The sequence below is a fragment of the Paramisgurnus dabryanus genome, chromosome 5, assembly GCF_030506205.2.
Source record: "Paramisgurnus dabryanus chromosome 5, PD_genome_1.1, whole genome shotgun sequence".
NCBI classification, from domain to species: domain Eukaryota; kingdom Metazoa; phylum Chordata; class Actinopteri; order Cypriniformes; family Cobitidae; genus Paramisgurnus; species Paramisgurnus dabryanus.
In genome coordinates, this window is record NC_133341.1 from 12472011 (window position 1) to 12485169 (window position 13159).

A 13159-nucleotide genomic window follows, 5' to 3' on the forward strand; every position below is an offset into this window, starting at 1 on the left:
TATGTTCGCACCGCCATAGGCGAGAGCGTAAAAAACACACTGGCTGTCCTTCCAATGACGCTATAGAAAAAGAGTAGTGGACGCTCGAATACATTCGCTGGAATCCTTTTCCGCCTTTCCAATTGGTTGCTGCTGAACCGTGTCATAGCTCATTACCATAAAATTGAGTTGATTTTAACTCTCCTTGATGCTCACATCGTCCAAGATGCACCACGGCACTGCTCATCGTAGCTCACGCCACGGCCAGCTCTCATTGAAAATGAATGACTTCCGGCCACTTTGACACTTAGGTAAGATACATCTAGAAAGCACTAATCTGATTGGCTACCTTCGTGCTTTTTTAGGGACTACTTTAACTTTTCTTTGTTCAGTTGTAGTTTAATATTTTATTCACTACTATTAACGGCTCGTTATAGTTGTGCGTAGGTCCTACGGCGTAGCCGCGATGGCGTAGGTTCCGCATCGGTTTTCATTTACACTTTTGTGTCGTCGTCCGCCTCGACGTGCAAACACGTGTGCAGACCGCTGGTAGTCAGTATCCACGTGTATAATCACAGTTGCAGAGCGACCTACAAAGAAGAAGAAGCTTAGCAACTTAACCCACAAACGAAGAAGAAACAGCAACTTGTTGTGTATGATTTGAGAAGACCAGCAATGATGAAAATAAATAAACAGCGACTTTTGTTGCAGTTTGAGTTAAATCACTCCTCAACTTGGCCATTCTTTGTTTTCACCATCGCAAACGGAAATACCTATGACGCAGTTTTTTTACCTGACGAGAGGGGTTCTGGTGGACCAGTCACAGTGCTTGCAGTCTGCGTAGAACTGACCCGCTGTTAAAAAATATTGTGAGGTGCACGTCAGGCTACGCATAGGCTACGGATAACTTACGCACGACTATAAATCAGGCTTTAGTCTGTGAAGGGATGGTCACACCAGAGTCGTATAATAACAGAGTTACGAAACGCTTTGATCTCGCCGCCGCGCGGTCACGTGATTCAGGTAACGTTCTACAGTTCCAAACCAAGCAGGGCTGTCAATCTGTTTGCATAGGTTTTCAGCTATTTTAGGTAAATATTAGCTTGTAATGGGAATTGATCACTATACTTACTGTGTTTATAACGTTTTTTTTTACTAGGGAGTGATGGAAATACAGTAAATCAGTTAACTTCTTACACCCTGAAGCTATTTTGGGGATTTTCGCTTGGATTTGGCCTACCCAATTTCAAAAGCATCCCATACCCACATGCAGAGGTTTACATACAAAAGTTTGGTATCATTTTACAGGTAACCCTTTGAAATTACATAAAACACTGTTAAAAGTGCTCAACATGGTTGTATGTGATATCAGTCCTCTAATAAACACAAAAATAAATAGGCGCTTTTTGATGTTTTTTTCTAAAGTTTTTATTTGAAAGTATATAACTCTGGCCCTGGGTATCTCAGGTCCCTGCAGACAGTTTTGTTTGATTCCAGCAATTGTCAGCTTACAGAGGAAAAAGGAATTTTTTCTCTATCATAATATATGCAAAAGTTATTTTACTCCAACTGATGGGAGGAATAATACGCTTATGGTGTACAATTTCTGCCAAAAAACATTTGAAGTGCTCCCATAACCACATACAGTGGAATAAATGCAATATCTTTATATCATTTTAAAGAAAACCCTTTTAAGTTACATAAAAAGCTGCTGTTTGTGACAAATATTGTTATTTAAGTTGTTTTTCATATGATGAAACACCAAATTTTATTTTTTATGTTGTAAACACTGTCTTTGATAGTGTATAACTCTGGTTCTGGGTGCTCTAGCAGACTGCAGACAGTTCTGGTTGTTACCAGCAGCAGACAGTAAACACCCAAAAAAAGAATGAACTCTTAAGCATGTCGCATTCAAAAGTTATTCTCATTTTACTAAAGGGTGTGAAAATACATTTTTCATAAAAATATTAATTTTTTGTTTTGCACATATAATAAATAGCAAGGGATTATATATGCACACAACCAAAGAAAATGCTGTGAATGGACTCATTGTTTAGAGTAGGACCTAAAATAAAAGATGATGTATCATTTGTGGCTATATGTGCTATCTGAGGCAGTCCACACTCAAGTTTCCCATATGTTTACAAAAGACCATTTTTTACCTTATTATTCATTCAGCGATTGTTGGATATGTGTTGATATTAGAACAAAAATAACGATGTAGCCTTATTCCTGAGAGTGAGAGCTTTCATTTGATATAAGACTTGCCCATGTTTGTCATTTTTGAAAAATATGAAATATGTAAATATTAAATGATATAATAAAATATTGGGGGGGTGATAGTGTAAATTAAGTGTAAATAACTTTCTTACAGTAAAAGATGTGTCAAAGTGATGCATATCTGCAGAAAGTAGAGACTCTAAGCTTTCAAACAGTATCTCATATTTGTTACTGGGGTCCATGACGGAGCATCAAAGATTAAAAGAATATTTTATATTAAGTCAAAATACGAAATTCTGGACCCGGGACAGGGTCCTCAGGGTTGAAGAGGTTAATAAAGATAAACAGTTAATTGTGACCCAAATATAACTGTGGTTATCTATACCAACTACAGCAACACAGTTTATCTTTTATTTTTGTACCAAAATATGGCTATATAAATGGCTATCAATCTGCTAAAAATATAATTCCTACACTTTTACTATATTAAAATCACAAAAAAGATCGCCAACGCGGTTATTTGTAACAGTGAAGCATAACAGAAACACACTAAATTCATATTTTAAATTCACATTAAATGTTAATATAATCATACATGATTTTCGAGGATACATCACTCGTATTACTTACCAAACACAATGAAACACATAGCAGCATTGTGAAGCAGTGTGACTTTCTTATAAGGCATTTAGCTTGTCGCTGTTGCCCCCTAGTGTTACTCGTAATATATAAAAAAGATAAGTATAAAGTAGATGGCCACCAGTAATAAAATATTAAACCATTAAATCTATATTATTCACACATTATACACAACTCATTAAAATATAAAAAATTTACTAGTTATTATTAACGATAATCATTCATAAAATATCACTGTTGACTATATTAATGAAATGTCCGAAAATGTAAAGAGAAACGGTAATTTCATCGATTTACCAGCAGGTGCCATTGAAATGAATGGGCTTCAGTGCTGCGTTTGGAACTATGCGTCACTACCGGTCACTACATGAAACGCTGTTTCTTCCGCATTCCATTCTTGCAACGGACGTCTATGTGAGTGTCGTAACTCTATTATTATACGACTCTGGGTCACACTACACTGTTTATTCTATTGACTTCCATTTATATGCATGCGGATGCATCAGAAAGAGGTTGTGCAAAGATATTTTCGCACCAGAGATCAAGTATGGCAAACTTTCACCTGGGAATTCGTATCACGTGGAGATATGTGACTAGTAGAAAACTGTAACGTCACAGCGTAACATTTATTTCTACTGAAAAGCAAAGATGGACGAAGCCAAGAGCTTATATTGAAAAATATAGTCCGACAAATAAGTCTAGTGTGACCATCCCATGATTCTAGTGTAATATAGTCCCACATAGCCAGACCTTCAGACCGACGGCAGTAAGAATGGGGTCTAGCAGCTTTCATTAACCAAAGATTGCCCTAAATGCCATCTGACTGACAGGTAAAGCAGCAAAACACCGTTTTGTTATGTTTTCTGCATATAGTTACAGACTAGGACACATGATTTTCATGTTTTTACAATTTTGTGTGCCTTTTGCGTCAGACGTTAGCCAGTGGTCCATGGGTCTGAGGCTAGGTATAATATAGCTCTGATAACCCCACCCCTTAATGACATACAAAACAAAAATTACCATCCTAGCGTCTCTTCTGGTGCTAGATTTTTTTTTGCCAGCGAAAGCCACAACACTATTTATCTGCTATTTATTGAACATCCTTACTTTACAAAGTGATGCAAATGCCTTTTCATGCCATCTGAGCAGCAATGCTTTGGGCTTGTGTTTGTGTTAGATTTGCATGATGTATAGTTCCTCTATATGTGCTTTGCTGTGAGCTGTATTTTCAACAGGAACTAACTGCCTCCCTCTCTTGCTCTTTCTCATTTCTCTGTCTTTTTGTAACCTCTGGCATTGCCTGGCTGCACACGCTGGGTGTGTGTGGTATGGAACGGCTGTTTGTTTGTGTTTGGATGGCTGTGGGAATGTTCGGTCTGTCTTTATGTTGATTGTCGGGTCGTGACTCTGCGTGTTTGTGCGGTTGAACGGCTGTAGTCGTGCTGAGCAGGTGCCTCCCTGCTTGACTCACGAGACCTCGTTGCCCTCTCCATGGGGCACGCCAGCAATCGCCAGGAAGAGGTACTGCTTTCTGTCACCTCTTCCTATTTTTCCTCTGTCATTTCCTCTTTTTAATTCTTATTACTTGCCTGTTCAGTCTTCCATTTCCTTCTCTCTTCTTTCATTCAACTATTCCCTCTCTTGATCACTATATTTGTTTATCGTTTCCTTCAATCTTTCTCTAATACCTTACTTTGAATTATTTTGTTGGTTACTGTTACTTGGTTTCTGTGTCTGGTGTTGCACAGATTAGCCCGCACACCATGAAGCGTGAAAATCCTTATCCACATATTATGTATAATGAACTTTGAAATATTTTCTGATTGGCTGTTGTTTTGCTGCATAACTGCATTTACACATTTATTCATCACCCTTTACTCTTCTCCACATCATATCATCTGCCGTGTTAAGTTACTTTTGCTCACCGCTGAAGCTCGTTTTCTTGAACAATTCTGTATTTTAGAGAATGTTTAATCCAACAAATTTCACTGACGCATTGTCTAACCATTAGTGACATAATGTGGTGCTGCTTGTCGCTTAACGCTGTCGATTGCTTGATTACTTCAGCATTTTACCTGTTTACCCTGTAAACTCATTGGCCCAACATTCTGCTTCCTGTTAATATATCACTTGTAAACATGTATATAAAAAGACAGATTGTGGAGGTGCATAGTAGGATAACGTGCCAATTCCTAAAGCTTCACATAGTAAACTATTAAAAGCACATTACTGTAATTTTGTTCCATCATGTCTCATCTGGTTAGGTTACATTATATCTGGATAATACTGCCAATATATGAGGTATACAGTCCTGGTCAGAGTTGACATGCTTAAATATGAGCCAAAAAGGTTGTTGAAAGAAATATGCATTGTTCTATCAGTCTTTTTTATTTAACAAAAAATAAGGGGGAAATTAAATAAATAATAGATCTCTAATAAAAAAATATATTTTTTATGGCATACAAAAAAGGGTTTGTGTTTGCATAATATTACACACAGTACAGACACATATATTATGTATATACACTCACCTAAAGGATTATTAGAAACAACTGTTCAGTTTCTCATTAATGCAATTATCTAATCAACTAATCACCTGGCAGTTGCTTCAATGCATTTACTCCAAATTGATGTCAGAATGGGAAAGAAAGGTGATTTAAGCAACTTTGAGCATGGCATGATTGTCGGAGTATTTCACTGGGATTTTCAGGCACAACCATTTTTAGGGTTTACAAAGAATGGTGTGAAAAGAGACAAAGATCCAGAATGCGGCAGTCCTGTGGGCGAAAATGCCTTGTTGATGCTAGAGGTCAGAGGAGAATGGGCCAACTGATTTAAGCTGATGGAATAGCAACTTTGACTGAAATAACCACTCGTTACAACCGAGGTATGCAGCAAAGCATTTGTGAAGCCACAACACGCACAACCTTGAGCCAGATGGGCTACAACAGCAGATGACCCCACCGGGTACCACGAATCTCCACTACAAATAGGAAAAAGAGGCTACAATTTGCACGAGCTCACCAAAATTGGACAGTTGAAGACTTTCTTTTGAGACATACAGATGGTAGAATCAGAATTTGGTGTAAACAGAATGAGAACGTGGATCCATCATGCCTTGTTACCACTGTGCACGCTGGTGGTGGTGGAATGGTGTGGGCGATGTTTTCTATGGCAAACTTTAGGCCCCTTAGTGCCAATTGGGCATCGTTTAAATGCCACTGCCTACCTGAGCATTGTTTCTGACCATGTCTATCCCTTTATGACCACCATGTACCCATCCTCTGATGGCTACTTCCAGCAGGATAATGCACCATGTCACAAAGCTCAAAATTTCAATATTTCAAATTGGTTTCTTGAACATGACAATGAGTTCACTGTACTAAAATGGCCCCCACAGTCACCAGATCTCTACCCAATAGAGCTTCTTTGGGATGTGGTGGAATGGGAGCTTTGTGCTCTGGATGTGCATCCCGCAAATCTCCATCAACTGCAAGATGCTATCCTATCAATATGGGCCAACATTTCTAAAGAATGCTTTCAGCACCTTGTTGAATCAATGCCACGTAGAATTAAGGCAGTTCTGAAGGCGAAAGGGGGTCAAACACAGTATTAGTATGGTGTTCCTAATAATCCTTTAGGTAAGTGTATATATAAATACACACAAATGCATATATATAAATATGTGTGTGTATTTATGTATACATAACAATAACACACACATATATTATGCAAACACTAACTTCTATTTTGTATGCGATTTATCCCGATTAATCATTTGACACTACACATATTTCAAATGCACATTGGCCACAATTATTAGTACCCCTAGAAATCTTTATGTGACAAATATATGAGGTAACACAAACGCCAAATTCTATAACTTGCACAAGATGGGTTTTTTTGCACACGGTTAAATATACTCCTGGATCTTTAATGTTGTGGGTCTTGTTTAGATACACAGAATTATGGATTATATTAAACACCAACAAATAATATCCTGACATCCTTTGCTAGAAATCTTATAATGTGCCAAAAATCAACTCAAAAATTGGTTACTGAGCACAATATCAAAGTCCTACCATGGCCATCCGAGGCCCTTGACCTAAACCCTTAGAAAATTAGTGAGGTGTACTGAAGAAGAAAAAGCCCCAACGTGGACCAATGTAAAAGTAGGATAGAGAGAGGATCTGTTCTGTCTGCCTTCAACCTCATGAGACATTACAGAGGACTCAGAGCTGGCATATTGGTTGCAGATAATATTCAATTATTTAAAAATGGGACGAGTAATTGCTAAAGCATGAGAAAAGCGCATTTCAAAATGAGCTTCCTCCATTTTCAATTATTTTGGTTCAATGAATTGTTAGATTTTGTGATTTTTTTTTTTAAAGATCAATATAATACACAGTGCATTTTTAATTCCGCAACTTTCTTTGCTCATATTTAATAGGACTGCACATGTGTATGATTGTTTTGTGCTAAAAACTAAGATGAGTGATTAAACAATCTCTTCTTTTCAATAGACATGGCTATCACGGCTCATCCAATTCGGCTCCTGGCAAACCCTTAACAGACCTGAAGGTGCACTTAGGAAATCCCTCTCAGCACTCCTCAGACCCGGTGGTCATTCACCCTGGAGCAGTGTTGGCAATGGTAGACCTTCTACCTTCCGTGTCTTCTGACACACAGCCTGAGGTATGAGCTGCTTGCTTGTACATTGGCTCTGTCTTAAAATCTAGTGAGCAGATACCCTCTGACCTGTCTACATGGGCATCTCTTTGAAGAAAATGGTTGCACAAACGGTTGTTTATCCCTGACTTGAAACTAGAAAAGCTTAATGAATATCAAATTGCCATGAAAATATATACAGTAGTACACAAAATGCAGAGCTTGGTTTGCCACATCCATGAAATGTGATGTTTACGCTGGTGCCTACAATTTGAGATACCAGCAGCATGCTTACTATGTTCATTATGCTTTGAGACAGAGCCAAGTTTTTACATCTTCAAAGACATCGCTCATGAATCGTCTAATGGACAATAAAAACATCCATCTCATGTACCATCAATATTAAGTCTATAGTCAATACTATTTCAGGATCCGCAATGAGAATCCGATCTCCCTAATGGCCTCGCTGATTCACTGCAGTGGTCTACAGAACTTACTGACATTATCATGCAATTATCATGCAATGACTCTTGGTGTTTGGCTAAGCTACAAATCTTAGTTTTTCATTTCAATTCAAAGTTTCATCATCTTTGAGGCCTGAAACTCACTTCACTCTCACCTTGCTTCTCAGCATGCTCTGGATCTTCAGTTAGCGGTTGCTAACATCCTGCAGCTTCTGGTGCATTCGGAGAGGAACCAGCAGATCCTTTGTGAGGCGGGTCTGCACTCACGCCTACTTCAACGCTGTAGCTGTGCTTTAGGAGATGAAGATCACCCGCTCCACCCACCCCTACAAAGGATGTTTGAGCGACTGGCCTCTCAGGCCCTACAGCCCATGGTGCTCAGGTGACTCAAAAGACTTTCATTACGTTATCATCCTTCGATAAGCGGTACGAGAGGAAATTGCTAAAGGGAACTTGAGAAGAGACCAACAAAGCATTCAAAACAATGCCGCTCAGGCCTAGATAGAGCTGTAATAGGATTTATATCCTGCAGCATAATGGCTTATAGCCTTTTGTAATACCGTTTTATCAGTTGAGCATTGGAGCCCTAAAAAGCTTCACACTAGCTTGATTGAATGTAAAAATTGGGCATAGAGATTGTACAGCTGTTCACAGTAGCAAGAGTGTGTATGTGCATACAGTGCATCAGCAATAATCATATTACAAGCAATTTACCTGGGTTTGTCCACTGAATGAAGCCTTGTTTATACTCGGCGTGTCCCCATAAGCGTTGGTGCGCGCTGCAAAACTGACGTCAACGCGGAGTGGGCAGTCGTGCGCGTTGGTTGCGCGAGACCTCATTTCGCATGGAGATGTGCAATTTTTTTAACCGCACATGTGGCTCCACATCCTAAAATGAACGCATGTACTATGCATATACTATTTATCTAACGCTATTAAAGTATTGAAACTTTGCTTTTTAAATCACAAATTCTTTAACATATTACTCAAAATTATTGACTTATATTTGTATTGAATGTACCACTGGATGAGGAAGAAAATACAAACCGTGAGATTTCTTTATTGTTTGTTTAGTAAAACGTTCATGAAATTACATATTTAAGAGATTGTTGTTTTATTCATCAGTTATTTTAGGTTTTTTCTGATTGTTTCGGGCAAGGTAAGGGTAAGATTCCTTGATCTTGCTGGACGTTCTTAAAAAATGCAATGGAATATGCAGGATATTTATGCAGTTTTATGCGATGAAACTGCGGGAACTTGCAAAAACTGTTTGCAGCTTTTGCAGCTTTTTAATGATGTTCACGTCACATAATCACGTCACTTCATAACATTCCCATGGCAACTTTTTAACTTTTTGCTAAGATATATGTGATTTTTGAATTATGAAATCATGCAAGCCCCGCATATTTTGCACACGGAAATCTGCAATTTATGCTGCGAAAGTGCGGCGTATTTGAAAAAATGTGGCCCCTGCATAAATATTTGGACTTTGGCTGATTATGCTTCATGTTTTTCATGTTTTAATCATGTTATTCTGGAGGGACTGATTCATGTTCGCATATTTATATATCAAGCTTTGATGTTACAAGCATAGATATGTATAATAAAGGCTAGATGTCTCGCCCGTGCTGCTGGCCAATGGAGGTCGACGTCCGCACCTGGCGGCCATCTTACCTCAGACAGCTCGCTCACTGGTAGCATTGTGTTTAATGGAGCATGTACTTTTAAATGACCATTACTTGCTCAATTTTCTATCGATTTTCAAACGGTTTGGTTTGTTATAAACGTCAGAGATGTACCTATGACACTGTATACTTATGATTCATTTTCATGAAATATGTTAAAGCATCCAGAATTATAGCCAGGTTAATAACATTTGTAAGAAACCAAACCAAATTGAATGTGGTGTGACACAAAGACTGTGTACGGGTAAATAAAGCAAGGACACTTTCTTTTATTACACTTTTTTTAACTGGCTGCGTTTAAAAACAAACATACAACTACTTTCAAACAGATTAGTGTTGTCCATATGGTAAAGAAATGGCTTGTTTGAGCTGTTTATTTTAATGATTTACTCAAAGTTATTGCTTTGGCAAATCCTTAACTGAATGAACCCCATTTACTCCATCAGAGTCATGTTTGACTCACAATGTGTTATTGTGAATTCTGTCTTTATAAAAGTTTAACTGTGGTAATTCATTTGATGCTGTTTAGTAATATTTAGTAGGTTGTATAAGTAATTGTTTGCATACACTGTACATATAATGTTAGAAAGTGTAATCAAAGACATGTTGTCTTGCCATTATATCCCAGGGAACACACATATACATTTATACCTTTAGACCCTTTGTATAAACGCGTCTGCTCTACCAAATGCATAATTAAGATGTAAATGTATAGATAGACAGACAGACATAGTATTACAAGCTTTACAAAGGCTGCATTACATTGTATACTTCTAAGACTAATATTTATGGATCTATATTTTAATGGAGTATGTTTCAACCCCCCCCCCCACGATTGCATTGCATCCCACATCTAAGCTCCTTTCGAACCTGTGTTTTTGTTTATACCAAAACCAGATGAGTCAGTTCAAAATTAGTTTTGCTCCTAGGGGTCTTGCATGATTTGGTCTTTATAGATTTGATCTCATCACAGCTGCGCGTTTGCATAAAAAGAAAATAATCAAATTTGACACATCTCAACGTTATTTAAAGCTCTCCATGGTTAGTCTCTAAGTAGAAGGGATTAGTGATTTTCAATTTTCCGCATGGCTGATCTAAAGGGGTGCAGACTTTCCTATAAAATACCAAAAACAGCAATTCAGCTCAGCTCATCTAAAACCCAATTCATACTTCTGTGTCGATTGTACAACGTAGCCTACGCTTAGTCGGTGTTACACAGACTGTAAGTAAACCTAAATGCTTCAGACCTGTTTTATAGTAATAAACAAAAACACATTTCAACTTGAATCATGTTAAAACCACTTATGTGCTTTTAAAAAAATTCTTATTGCATTTGGAACAAGAGAGGGTTGAGGAGAAGGTTTTTGTTTTTCAAGTAAAGTGAGTCGTGATATTTTGTTTTGATATGCCACAATCTCTAGATTGTCTAAATTGCTTTTTTTTAATAATCCAACACAGTTTTACAAATTATAGCGTATTATTTCCCAGACCTCCTGGCTATGGATTACGGACCCCACTTTGAGAACCCCCTATACCAGTAATGGGCAACTTCGGTCCTGGAGGGCCGGTCTCCTGCAGAGTTTGGCTACAACTTGCCTCAGCACACCTGCCTATGTTTCTAGTATGCCTAGTAAGACCTTAATTGACCGCTTCAGGTGTGTTTAATTATGGTTTCAGCTAAACTCTGCAGGACACCAGCCCTCCAGAACTCCAGGAGTTGCACATCCCTGCCCTATACCATTCTTTGAATGGATTTTCTAAAACACACTCTGTTTCTCTTTGTTCTAAGTGTTAACACTTTACTTGAAGGAGTGTTTATAAGACTGACATGACACCTTCATAATCATGACATGACATGTGTCATGATTATGAAGAAGATTTTATGCACGTTTATGACAACTGTCTTTACGTGTCATTTGTTCAATTATATATTTTTTGTATGCAAAGATGACATTGTTTGAGATGACTTTGTTAGACAACTTGACATAAACCAATACATCATAACTTCATCAATCATAAATTTCTCATAAACATGACATAGCAGATTAATAATTAAATTTAACTACCTAGCTTTAGCTTCAATATGTACCACGTCGGAAATTGAGGTCAAGAAACATATTCATAACGCTGTTTAGATTACTTGACAGAGGATGAACACTGACATTTGACAATTACATTTTAATGACAATTCAGTTTGTATCGCTCATAAAAAGTGGTCAGGAAAATATTCATGACACAATTATAATGGCCTCATGACAGTCAATGTCTAAAACCGACTACATGACAGTTTAATGTAATGTTAACCCATAAAGCTAGGTAGTTTCTTAAGTTTGATTATTAATATGCTATATCATGTTTATGACAGATTTATGACAAGTTATGATGTATTGGTTTATGTCTAGTTGTCATAATAAAGACATCTAAAACAAAGTCATCATTTCATTAAAAATAACATAATTGAGCGAATGTCACTTTATCTTTTCATTTTAAAAGAACCAAACCAAGTTCACTTTGAGTGAACCAGAAAAGGAACTAGCCGAATGTGAACTCAGTCCTTTTGATGTTCACAATATAGTGGACTCCAATGAGTACCCAGTTCTTTTTTTGGTCCTCTTCAGAACTGAAGTGATCCCCTTTCTTGTTCACATCACAACTTCATAAGAACTCAGATCCCAGCTTTCTGTGTAGCAGCTGATTTTGATACAATGTCAAAACGTGTGGTCTGAGTTCGGTTCGCTTTTGGGTCCTTTTAAGGGGGTCTGAGATCACTTGGTTTGTTCACATATACACCCTGAACTGCTCCGAGAGCGTTTGGAGGGCTCAAACGAACTAGGTGTGAAAACACCCTTAATGACAGGTATCATAAATGTGCATAAAATCTCCTTTATGTGTCATGTCATGATTATGAAGGTGTCATGTCAGTCTTATAAACACTCCTTCAAGTAAAGTGTTACCTATTAAGTTTACAAAATATGTAAACATATCTTCATAAAATATTGTTTATCCATTTTTTGCAGGGAATTTCTACGGCTAGGAAATCCTCTGAATTGTGGCGCTTGGGACAAAAAGCTCTTGAAGCAGTACCGGGTCCACAAACCGAGCTCCCTCAGCTATGAGGCTGAAATGCGAAGTAAGAATAAAGGAATGCATGTGGACTAATAGAACTGTCACTGTGCTTTTGTGCCATCCCATAAAGAGTCTGTGTCCGTGTTGTGTGCACTTGTTTCTGTAGCTTCTCTGTGGGCCAGTGAAAGGAGAGATATTACTGTAGGCTTCACTGAATCAATCACTATCAGAATCAAACAAAAGAAATTCCCTTCTCCTTATCCTCGGCTCCTCGTTTGCCGGAGATGAGTTCCTAGCTTCCTTAATTACCAGTGAAATTACTTTTCTCCGAGCCCACGCTATGTTGAACGATTTTGTTTGAACTTGTTAAAGTAAAGGTTTTCGCTTACTGGAATGGGAGGTTGTGCACTCAGGGGTCCAACCGCACAAGCAGTTATT

General features: G+C 38.0%; 1 protein-coding gene across 1 annotated transcript in view; it reads left to right on the forward strand.

Annotated features, from left to right (window-relative positions):
• The window catches only part of wdfy3 (WD repeat and FYVE domain containing 3), a 102401-nt gene that overhangs the window by 37658 nt on the left and 51584 nt on the right, over nt 1–13159 (forward strand). The window contains 4 exon segments of the mRNA XM_065266889.2: nt 4276–4359; nt 7362–7533; nt 8138–8352; nt 12673–12785. Coding sequence (XP_065122961.2) covers nt 4276–4359; nt 7362–7533; nt 8138–8352; nt 12673–12785 — 584 coding nt within the window.